The sequence below is a fragment of the Hydractinia symbiolongicarpus genome, chromosome 12 (assembly GCF_029227915.1).
Source record: "Hydractinia symbiolongicarpus strain clone_291-10 chromosome 12, HSymV2.1, whole genome shotgun sequence".
Classification (NCBI taxonomy): Eukaryota; Metazoa; Cnidaria; class Hydrozoa; order Anthoathecata; family Hydractiniidae; genus Hydractinia; species Hydractinia symbiolongicarpus.
Genome location: NC_079886.1, coordinates 14,625,983 through 14,649,523, shown reverse-complemented (window position 1 = coordinate 14,649,523; position 23,541 = coordinate 14,625,983). Strand labels below are relative to the sequence as shown.

General features: G+C 33.0%; 1 protein-coding gene across 1 annotated transcript in view; it reads right to left on the bottom strand.

Moving 5' to 3' along the window:
* LOC130621142 (GTP-binding protein 4-like) overlaps positions 1 to 23,541 on the bottom strand; it is a 31,897-nt gene that overhangs the window by 194 nt on the left and 8,162 nt on the right. Inside the window, exons 2-13 of the mRNA XM_057436453.1 lie at positions 19,039 to 19,097; positions 17,864 to 17,975; positions 17,673 to 17,776; positions 16,624 to 16,954; positions 15,021 to 15,083; positions 8,931 to 9,153; positions 2,613 to 2,825; positions 2,139 to 2,389; positions 2,013 to 2,059; positions 1,844 to 1,940; positions 1,521 to 1,598; positions 1,225 to 1,438 (exon numbers count right to left, since the gene is read on the bottom strand). Coding sequence (XP_057292436.1) covers positions 1,225 to 1,438; positions 1,521 to 1,598; positions 1,844 to 1,940; positions 2,013 to 2,059; positions 2,139 to 2,389; positions 2,613 to 2,825; positions 8,931 to 9,153; positions 15,021 to 15,083; positions 16,624 to 16,954; positions 17,673 to 17,776; positions 17,864 to 17,975; positions 19,039 to 19,097 — 1,792 coding nt within the window. The remainder of the gene's footprint in view (positions 1 to 1,224; positions 1,439 to 1,520; positions 1,599 to 1,843; positions 1,941 to 2,012; positions 2,060 to 2,138; positions 2,390 to 2,612; positions 2,826 to 8,930; positions 9,154 to 15,020; positions 15,084 to 16,623; positions 16,955 to 17,672; positions 17,777 to 17,863; positions 17,976 to 19,038; positions 19,098 to 23,541) is intronic.

Sequence of the window (23,541 nt, the reverse complement as noted above, 5' to 3'; positions counted from 1 at the left end):
AAACATACATGTTACACAAGAAACAGCCAAATTTTTTACATACAAGTCAGCATATAGCATATAAATTTGACCTTAAATCATCCTAACACTTTACATTTGTAATAATATTAAATTTTGTGCGAACACATTTATGTATTATATATATGTATTTGCACACTGAGAAAATTTAACTTTAAAAGGTCCTATTTTTATTTTAGGCCAGTGATTGATTATGCTCCACCAGCATATTTTACATATCGTGGCCAAACACAAATGGCATTTTTTGAATTATTACCCTGCACGTATATAATAAACCAGCTTTAACTTAACCCATTAATTATATCGTTTAATGATATCAAATATTGTCCCTTTTACAAAATAAGATTTTGCAAAATTTCTAAATATGAATCTGCAAAAAAAAGTTATCTTGTCTTGGTGGCAGTTTATATATATAATTAAGAACAACATGGCAAAAGTTTACATTTTTGGTAGAAATACAGTATTTTTCTCGATTCTCGGTTATGATCATTTTAAAAGAGAAAACAGCATGTTAACCCAGATCCGAGTATAATCCATAAATTTAGCACTACAACCTGTCATTCTTAGTTTTGATTTTAAAAACAGGAAAATTTGTTGTGCATATTAGAAAAATTTGTGTGCAACTAGAGTACCCAGATCTTTTCCAATTTCTAACGTGTTCTTAACAAGATCACCCACCTGAAAATAATAGCCATTTAATATGTCCTTTATAAATATGTGGTTGAGTAAAGCTGTTTCAGGATGTCACGTTAGCTTGCTAGGTACCTATATATGCCAAACTCCGCTAGCAAGCTAGAGCTCATAAATTTTAATGGAAACAAACTTTCAAAACATTTTCTAAATTAAAAACCTTTCGCCAATATTGCGTGGTTAATAGACGTTACGTCAGTGATATTCTGACAATGTTGCTTTTATCGGCAAAATAATTTCTTTAACTTTGTGTCTTTTAAAGGCGAGCGTCAAATTTGCATCTAGGCATATTTGTGTCACATGACCAGCCTGTTCCAGGGTCATTGATGGCCAGTCCGTAATAACGGCTCAGGGGACACCAGACCCTGGGGGTGAGGTTGCAAAATTGAGTGTCAGTACAGAAAAAATAAAGAAGATTATGCCTTATTCAGCATTTTTTGGGCTGTAAGGACCGCTGATCCTGCAAATTGAATTATCGCGTTTTATCTGTTGATTAATTAAAAAATACAACTTTACCAGCTCTTCCAAATTGATTTAATTTCCGCTGACCCAACTTGGCTATCTTCTTGACTTTTGCTTGCCTTTCGGGATCGACAATACCACCTTTGTCACGTGGTGTACCCATCGAACTGTGCGCACGTGCGTCGCTGCTAGCCTGTGACGCTTCAGCTTTGCGTTTCTTCTTGAGTTTTTTTATGGCTGACCGTGATCGGGCAGGACATTCCGCGCTCTAAAACAGAAGTAAAAAAGAACATTTCCTCTGAATAAATTAAATACGTCATGTAAGAGCATGAAAAAAACACCAAAAAAACCTCCATATCAACATCTTCATCAGAAGAGAAATCCATAGTTTCTGCTTTTCGCTTCTGAGGTCTTCCGAACGTTTCGACCTGTAAGAAGTAACAATAAAGTAATGCATGAGGAATAGGTTCCTCTTTCGATACTACAGGTAAGTTGTGTATGGTACTGCAAATATTGTACCTTTTTAATAAAAAACGGTAATTCTAAGTTTCTTTGTACATCTAGTTAATAACGTTTTTTGTGGCACATTGTGAAACACTTTTCTCCCCTTTTCATCATGGTTATACTTAGCATGTTGGTTTTTGCAATGTTGCAGCATAAAAAAAGTATATACCTTTATAGAGGCCTTTCTTGGAAGTATTGCAGCATTCGTCCCTCTGGATTTTTTGTCGCGATGCTCTTGTAATCTAATTTTCTTCTGTTGACGAATTCTACAGGGAAGCAAAAGGTTTATATGTTATCCAGTTTTTCATGTAAAATAATGAATGGTGAAAAAAACGTACTTGTCAGCTGTTTTGCGTATCTCTTCGTCTTCTGAGTCAAGCTCTTCCTAAACAAAAAGATTTATATGCGACAGTAACAAAAAATTGTTGAACAATGGATAAGCAACTAGAAGTTCCGAAATATACCCCTTCAGAATCGTAAAACCCTGCGGCCTCTCTTAATCCCTCTTTCTCCTCCAAATTCTCTAGCTTTTCAAATATATCTTGATCAATGTAATCCGCAATATTTTTTCCGTTTAGGATTTCAGGCACGATATCATATTTTTCGTCGTCTTTCACCAAATACAGCGCGCGGTCATCAAAACGGTAATCTTCCATAAGCTCTTGTTCGAAATGTTTCTGCAATTTCTTGAATTGATCAACCTCCATTGCTTTGGCTAAAGAAGTTACTAATTAAAAACGTCATATCGTTAAATTAGACAACAACAACAATACCGGTTGATCCAAAATTTCATCAATCGTGTAAATTCACGTCAAAAATTGATTAAAAACAATACTGCCAATTATAAAATAAAGGAGAAACAGATCGCAACAAATGGTAATTTTAAACAATTTGACATATTCACCAGTATGGTAGCTCATTAGGTGCCGTATTTATACCTCTTTTCTTTGCAGCTTCTGGTATAAATGGAGGTCTTTCTTTGTCGTCGCGAGGTTTTGGGATAGCGACATGCAGCCTGTTGACAACATCGTTGACATTTTTACTTTTTAACTTCACCTCGACTCTTTGAGCTAATAGGCGATCACAAGCCTCAGTCTTTACTGTCATAACACCCTCTTCAGATACCGTACTCATTGTAAGAATTGGTATTCCTAAACATGGCGAAAAAGTTTAAACATGTTTTTAGGTTCCCAGGGTCAACTTTATACAAAGTGACTTAAAATTCTCGATACGCCATATTGCGGTAACCCGTAAGTAACTGGTAGGAACCCGAATGTAAGCGGCAGGAACCAAAGTAACAATTGCATCTTTTTAATTAGAACCTAACAAGTTAAAGCAGTAGATTTTGGGAGAAAGTTTCAAAAATGCATTTTTCGAAGAATCATTAAAAAAAAGAAGGGGAAGTTTTACGGAGACGTGACAACCCAGTAAAAATCTCACAATATTTTGTTTCCTGAAATACATCGTCTAAAAGTTTAAACCTAAAAATATGATTAATTAGATTATAACTTTATTTGCCAGAATTTTAACCAAAAAAACCAAAATGAATCAGCAGGTTCTGGTTTCTTCTTCTTACTTTGTTAGCTAATCAGTAGCCCTCGCTTTCGCATTTGGTGTGAACGCCACATAAATGCTGAATACTTTCAAAACTATATCAGGTGAACAAGTTCCAAAACATTTCAATGGAGTTAGTTACCTGAAAATAAGATTCCAATACACTCGTCGTTTACGGAGGAATGTATTTGTTTAGTCGTTTATCTATGTCGTTTTCCGTGCGACAAAAACTGTATTTTTTTGTCTACCGGTGTATTCAAAAACTCAAAAAGAAGATTGTAAGTGATGCAAAGCTTTAAGTAAAAAAACTTATTCTTTTAGACTATTATTTTACTAAAAGTAAAACAAGAAAAGAGAATTCTGTTGTGTTCAGGATGTGCAAAATATTAAAAAAAAATAGTCAATAAGACCCGTGGAAAAATAAACATAGGAAAAGAAAACCATAACTTGAATTTTGATGACGTGTGCCAGCACCCGTCAATAAACAAAAAAATTACGGTTACGGAAATATTGTACTTGAAAGGTTTTTTTTATGACGTCATAAAACCGACCACTCTGAAACGGATTCGGGACCCAGGCTTGGGAAACTTACCCAATTTGGTCCTAGGTGGTCCCTAGTTAGCCACCACCACCTCGTTTCCAAGTTACTTGGCCTCAAAGTTTTAAGTGCAATGTAATGGCTTCATTAATTTAATATAGGATTTTGACGTTAAAGTAGTGTTATTGACGTCGCGCCGTAACGTCATATAGATTAACAAATCGGAGATAAGTTTTTCGGCGACATCAATGGAAAATAACGATATCCACTTTGGCAGTCACAGACGGACACAACTTCCGTATTAATATATAGACTAGTCGTTAAGGCCCGTGGAAGAATCTACCTAAGGCAGAAGATTAGGTTGTTTTGCAGATTTTGCTAACGTCAGCAGTGCATATACAAAAAAATTTGGCGAAATGTCGTTTATCTGTTGCCTGTAATGCGTGCAGATTGAAACGCTGATAAAAATGAGTGTTCGCAAACGCATAAGGAGATATAAAAATTTTAAAATTTTGCTGACGTCAGTAACGTCCTCTAAAGTACAAAAAAAGAGAATCGTAACTTGTATTTTGATGACGTCTGCCAGGACCCGTCAATACACAAAAATTTTTCCTGCAATTTGTTTACACGTTGCTTCCAATGTGTAGAGCTTAAAACGCTGATCAAAATAATGTATAGAATCAAGTACAACACCAACCTGATCACAAAAAATTTCGTACTTTTTTGAAAAAATATTTGTTAGACCATGGTCTTGCGATTTTTATTATGCAACATACCTTTTGTTCATTTGCTCGATTGTTTTTATTTCTTAAGCCTGTCGATTAATAAATATATTTAATATATGTATATTTTTTTTTATTATATATTTTGGTGTATAATTTTCATTTTCATATGTTCTGGTCTTAATTCTCCGTCAGAATCTAATATATCGATGTCTTTCTATCCTTCGCCACTTTGAACTCTGCTAATCTTGTCTACAGTTTACAGTGTCTTTTTTTATAGAACAACTTATTTCTTTATTTAAATATTATTATTATTTTAATAGGACGAATAGCCATTGTAAAATATGGAAGTGCCTGAAGGACAGTTAATAAAAAAAAAAAAAAAAAAAAAAAATAACAATAACAATAAAGTCAGAAATGACATCTCAAATATTTACATCTTATAAAGTGATTACGTTTGATTACGTTAAAAACCTTTAATATTTTAATCAAAAGTGTCAAAAAACATCAAATTTATATCTGGAAAATCATTTATTCGGTTACATACTATCCTGTTCCCCCAAAATATGCACAAAACGTAAAAATTATATAACCGGTTAAGAACACAAAATTTTTTCTTAGTATGATGATCTGTAGTGGCCTTTACTAACCATTTTAAACGTAAATGTCAAAAAAGAATAAGGAGTAAATTTTGAATGAACATTTTTGGAATATATATGGTCCGTCCTCACAAAAGTTTACATAAAATGTAAAACAGATTGGTTTTGAGGAGCACATACAAATCAACAAAAATCAGTTCATTCAGCATGTCCTATATTGCCATTGCCCATAAATCTTTCACAAAAAGGTTATGAACTACCTACAAAATCTTTCAAAGACTTGAACATAGGTAGCTAGCTAACTTGTTACATCATAGTTCGTGCTCATAAAAGAAGAGAAGTTTGGAAACTTAGGTAGCTAGCTATAGATAATTAAAAAAGAGGAATAACAACATAAGTCATAGGTTAGAGCTAGCCATGGGGGATGGGAAGAGTAGAATCTGGAGGCTAAAACATTAGCTAGCTAACAGTAGCTAAGACATCCAGTTAAATATACTTAAACTGGGAACATTTACCTAAAACTGAAGCTAGCTATTTATGCTTAGTAAGACACATATAAAGGGAAACAATAGTATTATAAAAATAATAACATTACAGTGAGTTCAACAAAGCAAAGTTTTCCGTTTGTTAGTCAGCTAACAGCGTTATGTAGCATTTCGAATTTTAGGACAAATACATTAGTTACGCGCCAGGGCATAAATTAATTATCTTAATTTTCTTCTTCTTCTTCTTCTTCAACCGATTTTTTCACCAATTTCCGTAACGTCACGGCTTTTAAAGTCCGATCTGACCCCGCGACTTAGCGCTACGCCGGCTTTGTGCGTATCTTGATAATCGTAAAGAATGAAGACTGCGCTGCGCATTTGATCCCAAATATTGTTGTAAACTGCTATTTTAATATTATTTGATAAGCTATGCTAGATACTCCTTTAAATTTTCGTTTCCAGATGTTTTTAACGAGGCGGATTTTGTTCAACTAAACGGAGCTCTAGGGGTTAAGATACGAGTCGTTCCTTTCGAGGGACCGAGTTCAAGCAAATCGAAGTTTTTTGAAGCGAAGAGAAATATTTGGTTGGGTTAGTATAATTATTTAACTGCCTAAATTTCAGTTCTATGAACGTTTAAGATATTCTCTTTATTGTGTCTATGTTTTTACATATTAAGATGAAAATATCATCACGTTTTCTAGCCATGTGTAAATGTGAAACAAATTACTTTTAAGATTTTAGCTAGCTACAAACGTAGATTTTAAGGCCGCATCCTGCTTAAGCTGTACATAGCCTTAGTTATTCTTATTTTTTTAAAGTTTGGTACGTTATTATTTATTTTTATGTTGGGGTTGTGTGGCTAGCTAGCTCTTTAGCTACCTGGGTGAAAAGTAAAAGTAGCCAAATGCAGTTTGGTTTGCTAACTAGCTACAACAAAAATTTTAATCAATATTTCTTATACTAAATGCAGTTTAGGTAACAACAACTTTTATTACTGTTATAAAAACTTACTTAACAAAATAAAATTTCTGGAGGATTTTTTTAGCTAGAGGGCGAAGTTGCAATAAATTTTTTATTTGGATAAGGGCATTGCGTCTAAACACATGTGCAATACCGTTTACTTGTACTACGCGCACAGTCCATTGTTAGAAACAGATTATTTCCTGTTGTTTTGTTTAAATTGAGGCTGTGATAGGTTTTTTGAGGGGTTTGACCCCTATATGGATATGCAACACGGTTTACCTGTATTAGCGAAGTGTTAACAGTGTGTTTCTTGTGTTATTATGTAACTAAAGTTACATCAAAGTTTTTTTGAAAAGGGTATTACGCCTAAACGCATCGACGACACAGTTTACCTGTACTAAGCGCTCAGTCCAATGTTATTGATGGCTGTTTCCTGTTTTTCTGTTTACGGAAGTTACAAAGTTTTTTTTAAAAAATGGTATTATACCTATGCGACATTGTTTGCCTGTACTAATCACTCAGTCCGCAGTGATATTTATTTTTGAACTTTTAGCAGGAAGGTTATCTGAAAAATAATAAAGGTTGGCAGACTGTTTTTGCTCTATGACAGGGTAGCAACGAGTTGTAAATTGTGTTTTTTTAAAGCTAAAGTTGTGGAAAGTTATTTTTTGAAAAATATATTACACCGGAATACCATAATGTTGTGCACCTACTTTTTTAAAATTATATTACATTGGCAACACCATAATGTTCTGCGCCTCACTTGATTTATGACATACTATACTAAATATTCCATTTAATGTGTGGCACATTTTACAGTTCTTATTAATCGGTCTTCCAGGCATTCAATGCGTGTGGCTTAACCAGGCGTTTTGACTCCGGGTCCTCGGCTAGTCTAAATATAAATACCACGGAATTGCATTTTGGATTTAGTCTGTTTTGTTAATTCTAAACCGATGAATGTAGTCATAACCTTTTTCTCCTTTCGTCTACTTCCATTGCTTTTTTTGTTTTTAAACTTGTAGGATCCAACTTTATGGTCAAATCTTAGATATCTTAAACTTCATAACGATTTTATTCATAGTGCAGGTATAATAAAACATTTCCAAAAAATCGCTACACCACACGCAATCATATTTAATAAAATGATATGCCAAAACGTCTTCATTTCTTTCTTATGAATTTAAGTGTAGTGCAGCATTGTTTTAAAGTAATAATATTCACAGGTTAATTTTTTACAAGCATCTGATTCTAAAGTCTGACCGGCTTGCGTTTTTTTACCGCTTTGGGCATCTTAAACTTATGACCCTTGCTTTGCCCACTAACAGTAACACGTTGTTATGTTCTAAACTTTTGTCTATTTTTAAGAAACATATTTATACAATGTCACAGTCAGTTAAAACATGTCAAAAATGTTCCTTTCAACATCTGCACCAGCAGCATTTTCTGCAATCCTTTCTGCAGTTTCAACAGAACTTGCTGGGTCTGCAGTACTGTCAACAGAACTTTCTTGCTGGTTGCTAACAACATTTTCGGTCACTTTTTCTTTTCTATTATTAAAAAATTACACGGGAAAAAAAATCTGAAATCTTTTAGCCTGCAGGGGTTTTTCATTATTATTTAAATTGCTAAAAATTATTACAAAGAATGTAATTGAATAACTTAACGAAATCTAAAAAATGCAGCGAGTATTAAAAAATTATCTGATTTTTATTCATATTTTCACAGGGCTTTCTTTGATGATAAACCTCTTTAAAAATAAAACCAGGGGCCGCTTCTACATGTTAGATTTGATCTGTAACATTCATAAATCCCTAAAAACAGCTCATACCATTAATCCTGCTAAACAAGGCAAGTTTTTAGGGCACATTTGCTCACTTTATTTCCTTAAATACCAAGATCAAATCCAGGAAGAGCTGATCACTGGTATTATATATGAACACAAGTGTCATATCTACAACACTACATATATCGGTGTAACGTCGACACGCCCATGGTTATGGTTAGCGATCACATAGGTGTGTTTCCATTAATCGATAACAAAGTTACCTCACCTCAACATACCGTCAAACAAGATTTAAAAAAGTGTGACCATTTTGGAATGGCGGAATAATAATTTCTACTGGAAATGAGAGTTTATGCAACATGTGAGATATACGTTTACGATATTAGGTCTGCATTCTCTCATCGTAACTTACATATTGTAGTGTTATTACCCATCAATCGCGAAATTTCTAATCCGCAAGTATAGGTTTCAAACCCCACACTAGCCTAGCTGATAAGCCGTGATACGACTTGTACAAGCTTGTACTGGGATGTGTATATAATCCGAAAGTTTAAAAATATTAATTAAGTACCAGGACATGAAAAACATCAAATACTTATTACAAACCTTCCTCTTCCAAGGGTTTGAATAATTCTTTCTTCTCTTCAGATAGGTCGTCTATCGTGAGTACATCAATTTTGTTCAAACAAATAAGTATGGGCTTGTTGGTAAATAACGGTTTTATGCTATTAAATAGTGCAATTTGTTCTTCCAACGATTTATTGCACTGTTCGCTGATATCCATTACATATAGTATGGCAGCACGAAGATGAGCGAGAGCTGTGATCGCCTAAGACATACAAAATTTCGAACATAAATCTTGGAACATGCGAATGAGTTTTTGCGATGCAATTTATACTAAAAGACGGTAGATCATTGTTTAAAAAGAAGCTGCAAGGTAGTAAACTTGCTACTGTTGATTTAAGTTTTGTTTTTTTATCATTCACAGTAATTTTATGGTCATATTTTTTTGTCAAGTCGCTGGCTATTGAAGTCTCAAAACGTTTCAGCCTTAGCTAGCTAGCGCTACCTTGGACTTGTTTCAGAACATTTTCTTAATACAACTCTCTTAAGGCTTGATAAACTCCATGCGTTGCATTTGGGGTATAGTTTGTTTGTACATTTCACATTTTTTATAAATAAATTCATTCTCCAGTTCCTTTGTAAGAATAAGGAGAATAATAACATTACATGTGCAAAAGTATTTAGCGAAATTTTATATTCTTCCATCGCGGTCATGAAATGTATATACTATATGTTTTTTTTTGTCATAGATACAATAATGGACCGTTAATATAGATTAGTTATGTCTGTACCATTAAAGGTACTGTCCGATTAAAAATCAACTAAAATTTTGACAAAAATTCTTTTTTGTAACTAATTTCTATAAAAGAATTAAATAATTATGCTTAAGGTAAACACACGCTGTGCTAATTCTGTACGAACCTGAGCACGAAGCATTTGCTAATAAAACTTAAAGTTCAATATGACTTTAGCCTTAGGGTTGCATAGTTGTTTCCAGCTACTCTAAAGCCAACCAATCAATAATTAAAAATTAGTTTCCTCTTTACTAGATGTTCCGCCACAGAGAGACTAGACTCAGATCGCACATTCAGTAAGGTTGAGAGGCAGAATAATGTCGTGGTGCGCTGTTGTGAATTGCACTAACAACAGTCGAAAAAAACAGGACAAAAATTTTTTTTCGCTGCCCAAGGATCCAAAAAAAAAATCTTCCGTATAAGGAAAAACCAAAAGTCAGAGAAATATCTGAACTGAGGAAAGAAAAGGATGTTAAGGTGAGTGGGGGCTTGTAAGGAGGTGAGTAGGGGCTGGTAACTAGGTGGTCGTTCGAAATCTCTCTGTCATGGAGTGCCACCAAAGATGTCCACAGTGTACTCTTCAATAAAACCACCGCTCGGAATTCTTCATGTTCCGTATTACATTTTTTATCTGAAAAATCTCTTTAATAATAGCTGTATTTTGTCTGTGTCCACGAAAGCCGCGTCCTGTAACGGAAACACGAAATTTTTAAAATGCGCACAAATATCAAATGCGATATATTTTTATCCACTTTGTTGCGACGGGTAAATATAAACGTCCTGTCACGCAAAATGGTAGCTTAGCTGCGCAAGTAGCGAGACGCACGCAATGCGGTATAAGAAGGACGGGCGAACCCGCGGATTTTCCGGGGGCTAACGACTAGTCTCTATAATAATAGCCGTATTCCGTCTGTTTGTCTCTGCGCGGAACATGGCGTCCTAAGTAGCGTCGTCCTAAATACCAGCGGCCTTGCAGCTTTATTTTGCATCCCAGCAGACCCCGTTATTTTTACCGGCCTTGGACCGCTCACGCGCAATAGACCAATCACTGGGCTGGATTTTCACTAATGACAAATGCTTTGCGGCCTCAACATGCCGACGGAGGAAACATGCTACCCCTACAAAGGTCATTTTGGTTTGTAAGTGATGGTTTGAAACTTGTATGTCTCCTTTTGATCCTTTTTTCTTCTGAGTACTTTGTATCCTATAGGATTATTTAGTTTCTGTGTGTTTTCACATGTTGAGTATAACATGATGCTTTCTAGCCATGTATAAATCTTAAACAAAACAATTTTAAGTGTTATAAAAACGTAGATTTTGAGGCAGCTAGCTATTGCTGTCTTTATTTTTATTCCTATTCTTTTAAAGTTTTTTTCAGTTTTGTATACTGTTATTTATCTTTATGTTGAAGTTGGGTCTACCTAGCTAGCTCCTTAAAGTGAAAGTAGCTATAAGCAGTTTGGCTGCAATTCTTAATTCTTATGCTAAATGCAGTTAGGCCGCTACCAATTTTATTACTGCTATGAAAGCTTATGCTGAAAAATAAAATTGCTGAGTATATATATTTTTAATTCAACTTGATAACGACAGGCGGTTTCCTGATTTTTTTTAAACGTCGAAGTCGCAATAAATTATTTTAAAAAATGGTGTTACGCCTATACTCATGTGCGACACAGGTGTTTCAACAGAGTGTATATATCCTATGTTTTGTAAACCAAAGCTGCGATGGTTTTTTTGAATAGGGTCTTAAGCCTAAACGCATGTGCCGCATGGTTTACCTGTACTAAGCGCTCGGTCCAGTGTCACAATTAATTTGTTAACCTTTACTGAAACTTATTTCGCAAAATAAAATTGACCAATTGTTTTTCCTATGAGGGGGTAACAAATGGTTGTGAATTGTGTTTTCATTTGGCTAAAGTTGCAGTAGAGTTATATTTTCAATATATATTCTGCATACCTGTACTAAAGCGCTCCAATTATGGAGTTTTTTTAGCTGGATAGGGTATTATGCGTTCTCGGGCCGGTATTATGATTAAGTTTTGAACTTTCACGGAAGATTATTCCGCAAAATAAAATAATATTGCCTGATTTTTTTGGTTATGACGGAGTAACAACGGTTTGTAAACTTCAGCTTTTGTTGCTGGAAAGTTATTTTTTGAAAAGTATGTTACAGTCGCAACACTACAATGGTGTATGCGCTCCACTTGATTTAGAACATACTGCATAACCGTATTTAAGCGCTCCACCTCACAGGGTTGCACAGTGTGCGGTTCTTATTAAGCGCTCCTCAAGGCGTTCAACAACAGTGGCTTAACCCGGCGGTTCGACGCCGGGTTTCCCTGCTTCTATATTATAATACTTGTATACGTCTGTCCGTCTGTCTGTCACGCAAAATGGTAGCTTAGCTGCGCAAGTAGGAAGACGCACGCAACATGCGGTATAACAAGGACGGACGAACCAGTGGATTTTTTCATGGGCTAACGACTAGTCTATATTATAAAACCCGTATACGTCTGTCTGTCCGTCCGTCCGTCTGTCTGTCACGCAAAATGGTAGCTTAGCTGCGACGGGCGAACCCGTGGATTTTTCTATTACAATATTACTCAATCACACTCGCATCTAAGAATTACTCATGAAGGAGTAGAAAATTTATTCCATGTAATTGAAAATATTTAATAGAATCCAGTCTTTTTCAGGAAAAGCGTGCGATCGCACGCGCACGCCTTGACACACGCCTAAATCGTTTCAGGCGTGTGATTAATCGCACGCCTGAAAAATAAATATTGAGTTTTCAAAGTCAACCTATAAAATCCATTTTGTAGCGTGCGATGGCAGCCCTCGAAATAATTTTTGGAGACTCGTCAGACAAAACGTCCGATAGATTCCCATCCTGGTCGGACACTTTTAGATCTCAGAAGTTATTGAATAGTCCTGGTCCTTTTAATCCACGAGCAAGCCTATTCATAGCCAACCTGACCATCCTAGCTAATTCACCGACGCCTGACTTAGTTAAAAGAACTACGTAGACAAAAATCTCTTTTGCCTGGCCCCTTCGTCGTTGGTAACCAGGTCTTACACAAGAAATCCAGCCATGCGGTTCTTAACTAATGCGGAGGTGAACGCCGACGGAGCACGGATGAAGCAAGTCCGCAAAACTGCACTTACAGGCGGAATAGACATTTTATCATGGATTTAATTGTAGATAATTTCTTCATTTGACAAAATAATTGGAAACCATAGCAGGTTCGAATTTAATGGATATTTTCTATATTCCTGTAAAAACGAAACCCACGGGCGGTATATTTTTTTTTCTGTAAAAATTTTGTTAAAGTATAGCTGAACTTTCTAAATGAATTTTTAAGTTTTATTAAGCCACGTGGATAAAGTTTTTTTTAATTTAAAAACAAAGCATATTTTTGCCTATTTGCTTGTGATGACCTGAAAAATAAACAATAAATATAAAAATGACAGTATAGTCATGCATACTATATCGGACATGTAGAAAAGGAAGTTAAGATTGAGAGACTCGCTATACCAGTAGACGCTCGATCATCGTGTTTGGGGTTCACGATTTAAAACGCCCCCCACTTTTCTACCGCAAAATGAATGCGCAATAAAAATAACCTCGGAGCCCGTATCGCAGGTGAACATTCTTTGCACGTGCGAATCATGGCACACCTACTCAAATATTCCTGATCTGCGAATTATTTTCATTCATTTCTATCTTCATGAAGAACTTTTTAAAACAAAGGAAAAAAATTATAAATAAACATTTAGTCGTTCGATGCGCAAGTCAGGGGGGTGGGGGTTCGCCTAATAAGAAGCCAGGTAACTACGTCACAAGCAAAAATATGCTGAATAATGAATTGACCCAGTCCTTTTGCCGCGATCGAAAGTTCGTGAAGATGGTAGGCGAGTGCAGCAAGATCAAAACAAACAAACGATGGTGCTAAGTATTGGATAAATCTTTGTTGTTTAAGAGTGCAATCTCTGTTATTTTTGATACTTAATAAAACAAAAGAAAAGATATTGTTTTTTAATCGGACAGTACCTTTAAAAAGCAAGAGGTATTGTGGAAATATCAAGAAGTATGCATCTTTTATTATATGGAAAGCATAAAATTCTACATGTAAAAACCATCTAAATTTGTAAGATTGTCTCTGAAGATGATGGCTACAAGAATCCAATAAATAAGCACATGGGGTTTTAAAGGACTTCATAACAGAACAAATAAGTTACAAAAAGCATTGATATGCAATATATCTTTATTATCTCTTAATTTTGTTAAGAGATCCCTTTCACAGCATTAACATATGGCCATTCCTTGATTACTTCTTGACACTTTGTCTTATTTTATGCCTGTATAAATTAAAGGGGTTACATTGAAACTAAGTTTCGTGTGTACCTGTTGTGTCTAAAATTTGAATTATGTCCTAATTATCTGTTAATTTTTTTTTTTTTTGTAGCTCACCTCTAAAACCTGTTTTTTGGAAATAGTATTGTAAATAAATTTATGGCTACTACGATTATAATGTATAATTAGCAATTGTATTTTTTTTAATATATCCAGAAAGACAATCATCAATCTAATAATTTCTGCGTTATGATAATATACTGTCAAACACACATGGACTGATTTTTTTTAAAAAAAGGGATTTCCAGATTTAAACTTATAAAATAACAATGTTTCCTCTGCCCCTTAACATCAATCTATTGTACTCACTTTATTGAATTTCAATGCATTTTTCGGCAATTTAGAAGTACTAATTTTCAATTTTGGTTTAAACTTTGGTTTGTCCATGCGGAGACAAAAAAATTAAAGCCCTGATCCATGGCATGGCTTTGTACCTAGATAACCATCTGACCTAAAGCTGGAGTGTTAAAAATTGAAAGTGTTATTAAAAGATTTCTCTCATTATGCAAGTTGGGAGTTTTTTTAAATCTTCCTTCTTAGTGAAAAGAAATGTAATATCCGTGCTACAATAAAACAGCTTACGGAAGGTAAGCAAGTTGTTTTATTAAGAAATGTGACAAAAATTTCCATAATAATGTTTTATGATCTGATTTTCATTATCTTTCCGGTTGAACTAGTGAAACTCACGCTGCCACATTTCAGATTCTGGTGGAATGTATATACCCAAATGTATTGCCCAATGTAAAATGTTAGCAACTGACTTTCGTTATCAGAAATAAGGAGAGCTGAGGACGAAGTCTGCTAATATTTATTTTGCTTTCAACTTGCGAAATGCTTAGTAATGTTTTTTTAAATTCTAGTTCTTAAAGTGTTTACTTATCACTTGACTGCAAGTTATATTATGCATGAATGAATCAGACTAACCTGCATTTCAATTGTATTTCTTTCTTCTAACGAATGATCAAGAATTCCTGGTGTGTCAACAACCTGAAAAGTAAATTTCATCAACCTACTACAAGGATGGACTGAATTATGTTTTGGGTTTGAAAATTATGATTATTACAACAAGTTGCAAATCCCAAGCGCGCTATGATCAAATAATATTACATGTCGAATCAAAACATTTATGCACACACTATGCTGAAAAGTATTTTTTTCAAATTTATTGTTTTTGGTGAATTTCAGGATCATATTTATGTTTCTAGATTCAAAAAATTATGTCTGCAGTAAACAACACTGTGGGTGTCTCTAGACCAGGACCATCAACATGTACGTAAAAGTTGAGGGGCCATATTTTAGTGACAAATGGGTTCGGTCTGAAGCAATATAATTTTTTCTTTTAAATTTAGATGCTTTAGATTGGCTGAAACCGCACTCACTAAACACTGATTTTAGAAAGTTATCAATCAATGAAATGATTAAATATTTCTTTCTTTTTCATAAACAACCCTAACAATTACAAAAAATATGCCAAAATCTGAGTACAATGACCCTCAGTAAATCATCCACTCCGAAAACTCTCACATGCTTCAGATGGATGATACACCACAGATTTTAATGCCGATTTCCATGCTAAGAATTCGGCATTGCTTATATGCATGATGACAATAAGTTATTAGCGCCTTTGGCTGTTCGTTTAAAATTTGCTGCGCTACTGCACTTTTCTTTCCCATCATATTACTAGCGTCATCGTAAGTTTGACCTCTTAGGTTTTAGATTGGCAGCTTGAATTCTCTAATGAATATCTGTTAACTCGTAGTGGCCAAAAAAGTCTTCCACTGGACAAAGGTATTCATTGATCCATCGTATGCAAAAAGATAATTGCTTCTTTTGACACATCAGTATATTGCGGCATTTACTGTTTTGGTGATAATATTTTTTATTATTATTTTGGTAATTGTTGAAAATAACTTATTTATTAATACATTCTTAATGCAATAAAACAAAATACAATCTTTCTTTATGTCATAATGCAGCCAGTTATGTTGGCAGGAACGAATTCGAGATGTAAACTTAATTTTTTGAAAACACAAAATTTTTGAAGCAGACTATAGTATTTCACTACTTACAACACTACTTACAACTGTACAGGAACTCTCCTTAATATTTACAACATTAACAGTGCCGTTATTTACAGTACTTAGTTTTAGGGCTCAGATAATTCTTACAGAGATGTACCTATGAAAAGAATAGCGTAATTTGGGATGCGTAATTTTAGAAAAGAACAAACGAATTCTAGGTGAGAACAGACTTTGCGAAAGTAAAATAGGTAAATGGGAAGGTACTAAAAATGTAAAGGTCTTTTTTTGTAAAACGTTACGAGGAAACACAACAACTAATACGGTAGCCATTGCTTTAACGACAAGAATTTCACTTGGTACCTTAGTCGAAATCTTAACCCCAGTTATTTAGAATCAGAAAGAGCGCATGAAACTGCGCATTAATAAGTGCAGAAAAAATATGAATAATAAGAATTATTTTTACTTTCGATCTAGATAGATTTTTAATATGCATTATTATTACTTACCTGCCATCTTAGGTACTGATAATCCATGTGTCCAACAAATAATGATTTAGTTGTAAAAGCGTATGGCTGTACTTCGACATCGGCTCTGGTAACTTTATTCATAAAACTAGATTTTCCAACATTAGGAAATCCAGTAAGTAGCAAAGTTCGTGTATTAGGATCAATAGAAGGCAAGCGAGACAAGTGTTGCCTCACTTGTTCCAAATATTGTAAACTTTGATTTTGCCTCTTCATAATGGTACACATTCTTCCCAAAGCAGCTCTTTTTAGTTGCTTACATCTGTAGAGTGAGTCTCCGTATTTCATCAAGCGTGTGTAATCTTTGCTCACACTACAAATGAAACATATCTATGTTGAGCTAAATGTATTTTGGACTATCGTAAAAATAACGTTAAAAAAAACAATTACTAGAAAAGTATGCAAAAATCACATGTTCAGTAGCTAGGTTTATGGCTGACATGGTACAGGTACGATACTTTCTGTTATCAAACACTTTGGGTTCCGATTCCATCTGGCATATGAAACTTGTTACTTCAGTTTTATTTAACTGAAACGAATTTTTTTAGGCATAACATTCTTACAATACCTAAAACGTAACAGGTACTACATATTGAATAATATAGATATTAACATGTCGTAAAATTGCGAGTTTATTCTAGGCTACGTTCTGACAGCTACAGCTGTCATTGACGGGCCATTGATCGCAATCATATTTGGCTATTTATTAGTTGGGGAGTTAATTAGAGGATCGAAATCAACCAATGAGATTACAATAATTTAAGTAATTAACCTCTAACGGACCTATATGGAAGCAATAGGTTGATTTAAATCTGTCCTTTTCTTGTGTTTTTTTTCTCTAAAAGTTTGCTTTTTGTTACGTTTGTCTGGAATCATTTAGCACTTTTTCTAAAATATTCACTTTCGGTCCGGTAACCATATTTCTGAAAGTTGATAGGAAATACTATTGATATGAGTATTTCTGTCTATACTATTTATGGTTTCTTTCACTTTCCTTGCTGTTTAAGTGGTAATATAAAGGCAGTACGTACTTGTCAATTAAATGTCTAGCAGTATTAACTTGGCCCAGGGCAAGTTTATAATGGTCTTTATCATACAGTACGTTCATCAAATCAGCATAAAATGGATGGATATCCTAAAACATAAAGAAATACAATATATTATTAATATTGTTTGTAAATGACAGCTGCAATTGCTTTTCGGACTTTGTAAAAAACATCACCTCCATTCTTGGAAAATCTGTTAAAATAATAGTAAGCTTGTCGTGGTAATTCTGTTGTGTGTACTTGATTTTCCGTAAGTAGAAAGCACGTATGCGGCTGATTTTGTATTTCCTGAAAAAAAGACAAATTACTTACCAATATATTAACTTATTACTTTAGATATGAAGTGTAAGACCATTGGAAGAATCTACCGAGAATTTTGGAATTAATTATACTTCTCATCACAAAAGCGTTTCTTATTAATCTCACAAGAGAAGAATATGGCCTGTTGATTTAGCTCTTTATGAAAAGCTTCGCGATAAAATATTTGATATCTTAAATATATGTGTCCTTTATGTTATAAATGTTATAATGAATATGGCTTCTTACTTAAGACAGAGGAAGAGTTGAAAAATAAATTAAAACAAAGATTTCATTATATTGCATTGTGTTTTGTCATACATGTAAGCAAATGAAAGGTACTGCTGATTTTAGATATCTAAAATTATTATTTTAGTATTTATATTGAAGATGTAAGATTAAAACAAATATTTTACACCACCAAATAAAAATAAAATTGACATTAGGTTCTTTTCCATTAGATGATTTAGTGGAACATCGCATCTCAAAAAGCAATAGTATATTTTTGTGTAATGGCTACAGTTTCTGGTGTCGTTTTAATACAGTCTGTGTTGTTTCCATTAGACAGCTTTTATCTAGTATGCACACTATGATTGTTTTCTAAAAATGTTTATTTGAAATGAGTTTTCGTCATGTCAAAACATGCCGAAATGTTATTTTACCTGTTTTATTTAAAATATATATTGTCTTAAAGGCTATCAATATTTATTATCAATTTTGCAATCAGATAGATAGACAACACATGGTGAATAAAAATAAAAACGCTATCCCATATCTTTATACAACGCCGCAATCTAAAATCGGCTAATGGCAACAAAGTCTTAGGCTGGTAAAAATGTGTGACAAATGCCAACAACAGAAAACTGTATAGGGAAAAGTGTTGTGCCATTGCTTATGACTATAAAGAATATCATGCCTAAAAAACAGAGAATTAAAATTTGTGTATCACACATCATTAAATATTTGTTGACATGGAAACACCCAGTAACAAATGTGGAATATATGTATCCACATATGTTTTAACCACAGCTGCATATATATACAAAATTCTTACTTGTGAACAACTGTTGGTGTTTTGCGTTGTGTTTTCGAAAGTACAATATCAATAAAATCCTGAAAGAAACAAATAACAGCAGCATATATATACACGTTTTTTTACAAGTTCTCTTTCATAAAGAAATCACAGTGCTCAATACATTGCAGTATAGGAAAAATATATTCAGGTATAAAGAAAACAACTGAATATTTGTTTGTGCTCAAAGTTTTATGCTGCCACAACAATCCTCAGCAAACTAATTCGTTACATACAATAGAGTGTAATATGAAGTCAATCTTTACTGTCAAAAGACGAAATTGAAAACTTTTTCTTGTCACGACATTGGGCCACGATTTCGCTTCGTTTGTTTAATAAGTTCGACCCTGTGTATGTTGCAATTTCAAACTTTTCGTTTAGGCACAAGGGACATGTTTTTCTTTCTGGTTTGTATTCCTGTACTTTCTTTATGATCTGCCAAGTTACACAGGGATTCTTTCCATGTTCTTTCTTGTTCCAAAACTCTGTAGAAAGAGATGTACTATTTTGGTGCTTTTTGTTTATGATTTAGCGAGTCTCTTTTTAAACATTGTTTCACAAAGTCCTATATATTTTGCTGCCTGGTTATTATCCGTGAATAAAGTGGCTTTGTAAATAATAATTTTAGACAATAGTGTAGCAAGCAAATTTCTTGCTGTTCTTTCCTCTTTTTTGCGTTGTCAGCAAAAAGAATTCCGTTAAATCTAAACAGTACATATTTTTTCTCATTAACATGCCAGAGAAAAGTTTGGGAATATAAAAAAGTCGACATTCGGTTTTGAAAAAATTTGATTTCTATGGTATACTCAGTAACGTGTTGATGAATAATAAAAGGACAACCTTATGAATGTTCATTGCCCGGGAATTGTGAAAGTAACACTATCATGAGTATGTTTGAAAGGTATAATATTTTAAAAAATCTTTAAAATAGTTTTTCGTAGTGTTTTTTATTATACCATCTATTACATTTCAAATCTCTTTTACAAAACTACAGAAACTCTACAAGGGAGAGTGCTACTGTGCTGAAGCCAACATGTTTATCTAAAAGGTTTTTTTATCGTCAAAAAATTATTACATCTTAAAGACGAAAGTTTAAGTTAAAAAATGGCTTTTTTAGAAAAAGTAAAATAAATCAAAAACGGGGACTTTGTGGAAAATAATTAAAAAATCGTTTTTACATACATCTATCACGATTCTAAAGAACATCAAATGAGATTTAGAAGCGAAGTAGTTTTGTAAATGAAGTCACCTTTTTGAAGGCGGATTGTGTTTCAAAAATGTCTCTGTACTTTTTACAAGTTAAAAAGTTTAAAATTATTTTTATACTATTTGATAGGTATTTAAAAATCATTTTGATGATGTATGAATGAATAAAATTTGACTATCGCTGAAAAAATTGTGATTTAAAAAACCATGCTTAAAGGGTATACCCTCATCTTAAGTTTTTTCTGTATTTATTTCACCAACTTAGGGGTCATCTACAAAATTCGTAGCAATTTGTATCAAAAAAATTCGTATATGCTATACGAATTTTCTTTTGCCATACAGTAATTAAATTCGTATGAAATTTTTCTAAATTCGTATAAAATTCGTATGAGTTTTAAATTAAATTCGTATGAGTTTTAAATTAAATTCGTATGAGTTTTAAATTAAATTCGTATGAGTTTAAAAAAATTCGTATGAGTTTTAAATTAAATTCGTATGAGTTAAATTCGTACGAGATTAACAAAAAATTCGTATGAGATTTTAATTAGATGCGTATGGTTTAAAAAAAAAGAAAATCGTTTGACATTGTATTAAATTCGTATATGAGTTTCAAAATAAAATATTTTTTAGATCGCATTTTAAAAGTTTAAAAACGAGAAACGGCGATAGAAATGTTTTTTTAGATCGCATTTTCAAAAGTTGAAAAACGAAAAACGGCGATAGAAATGTCTTTTTAGATCGCATGTTAAAAGTTGAAAAACGAATAACGGAGATAAAAATGTTTTTTAGATCGCATGTTAAAAGTTAAAAAACGAAAAACGGCGATAGAAATGTTTTTTAGATCGCATTTTAAAGCTTTAAAAACGAAAAACGGCGATAGAAATATTTTTTTAGATCGCATGTTAAAAGTTAAAAAACGAAAAACGGCGATAGAAATATTTTTTAGATCGCATTTTCAAAAGTTAAAAAACGAAAAACGGCGATAGAAATGTTTTTTAGATCGCATTCTAAATGTTTAAAAACGAAAAACGGCGATAGAAATGTTTTTTTAGATCGCATTTTCAAAAGTTGAAAAACGAAAAGCGGCGATAGAAATGTTTTTTAGATCGCATTTTAAAAGTTTAAAAACGAAAAGCGGCGATAGAAATGTTTTTTTAGATCGCATTTTCAAAAGTTGAAAAACGAAAAACGGCGATAGAAATGTTTTTTTAGATCGCATGTTAAAAGTTGAAAAACGAAAAACGGTGATAGAAATGTTTTTTTAGATCGGATTTTAAAAAGTTTAAAAACGAAAAACGGCGATAGAAATGTTTTTTTAGATCGCATTTTCAAAAGTTGAAAAACGAAACACGGTGATAGAAATGTTTTTTTAGATCGCATTTTCAAAAGTTGAAAAACGAAACACGGTGATAGAAATGTTTTTTTAGATCGCATTTTAAAAGTTTAAAAACGAAATATAATTCGTATGAAAATTCGTATAAAAGAATATAATTCGAATGACAATTCGTATGAAAGAGAATATAATTCGTATGACAATTCGTATGAAAATCGTAAAAAAGAGAATATAATTCGTATGACAATTCGCATGAAAATCGTATAAAAGAGAATATAATTCGTATGACAATTCGCATGAAAATCGTATAAAATTCGTATTAGATTTTTTAAAAATCGTATAACTATTTAACACTATACGAATTGTATACGATTTTTATACGAATTAAAAGCAATTAAATTCGTATATATTCGTATAAAATATCATACGAAATTTGTAGACGACCCCTTATATTTAGTTAATTATGTGTGAAAATTAGCTAAATATAAGACGGTATACCTTTTGAGCATGGTTTTTTAAATCATGATTTTTTCAGCTATAGTTAATAAAGTTTATCTGTAACAACGATGTATGGAAGATTTTTTTTAACTTGATACAATTTTGGTAATGGGAAAATTGGGGGAAGATAGTTACATGTCTTTTTGATTATTTGTTATACCTTCAGTGGCCACCTGTTGCTTAAAGGTAGCAAAATAAAAAATGAAATTTATCATCAACACATTAACAGCATTAAATAACTAAAGCACCAGTTGTTCATACCAATTGATTTTCGAATTTAAGTAGATTTTTTAAATCGAATTTAAAATACTCAAAATGAGCACCCAGATCTTTGATTTTATGTAACTATTTTTATTTATTCACGATAATAGGTTAAACCAGCAAAAAAATTTTTGCTTGAATATTTTTGTAATATTGCGTAAGTGTAACTCTGCCTTAATGTGTGTATTATTAAAAACACTAAATTTTAAGAGAGTATTTTTACATTTACGTTTTTATTCTGGGCTCGTGCTTATGAGTGAAATATCATGTGGGAGGGAGAAAGAGAGAAAGTTTATGCTGAAATACGATAACAAATTAATCACACAATATTACTAAAAATATACATAAACATCACAGATTGTTTTTTACTTGTTCATTAGATTGTTTTTTACTTGTTCATTACATTGTTTTCCTTTTCTTCCAACATTTTCAATACAGCAAGTGTTTTAGGGAGAGAGCTGATGTTTTTATTATTTCTCCATCATATGTTTTCTTCCACACTGCCATACAAATTTAATTTCCAAATATTTTTGCTCCAATTCTGCTTCCCGATAAATCCAGCACAGCGTTAACTGGCGCTCTTTTCTACTTTGGGAACGGTGACGAATTGTGTAGTTTGTTAGCGATCTTAAGGCGGCAGTAACCCTTTTTTAGCTGTTCAAATAGCTGAATTATTTACTCAGTGTTTTATTTATACCATTTTTTTTTACTATCTCCTAAAAATATAGGCCTTAATACATAATGATTTTATTTTAACACCAAATTTGTTGAGTCAGCAGAGATTTCTATTTAAAAAGGTATCATAAACAAGAAAAAATTCTATGAGCTCCAACTTTTTACAATCTCGCTTTTTTTCATTAGCTTCTGTTTTTAAATAAACCTTGGGTTAACCCTGTTAAAACGGTGTGTAGAGTTCTTTTGTTCATTCATATTTTTTGAACAATAGCCTCTTGTTTTTTTCAAAAGATTTTTTGTAAACATCCCCTGCTGCATCAAACGCTGTTAAAAGAAAAATATTCCGAATAAAAAAATTTCCACACACCATATCATGGCGGCATGGTTCACAAAGCCTGTCTGAAAATTTTAAAGTAAAACGAAAATGCTATTAAAAGTTAAAGCTCGTCGGTGTAGCATAATGAAGATCGTCTTAAATTGCTACATAATGCGCCATCTTTGTTGTTATTAAC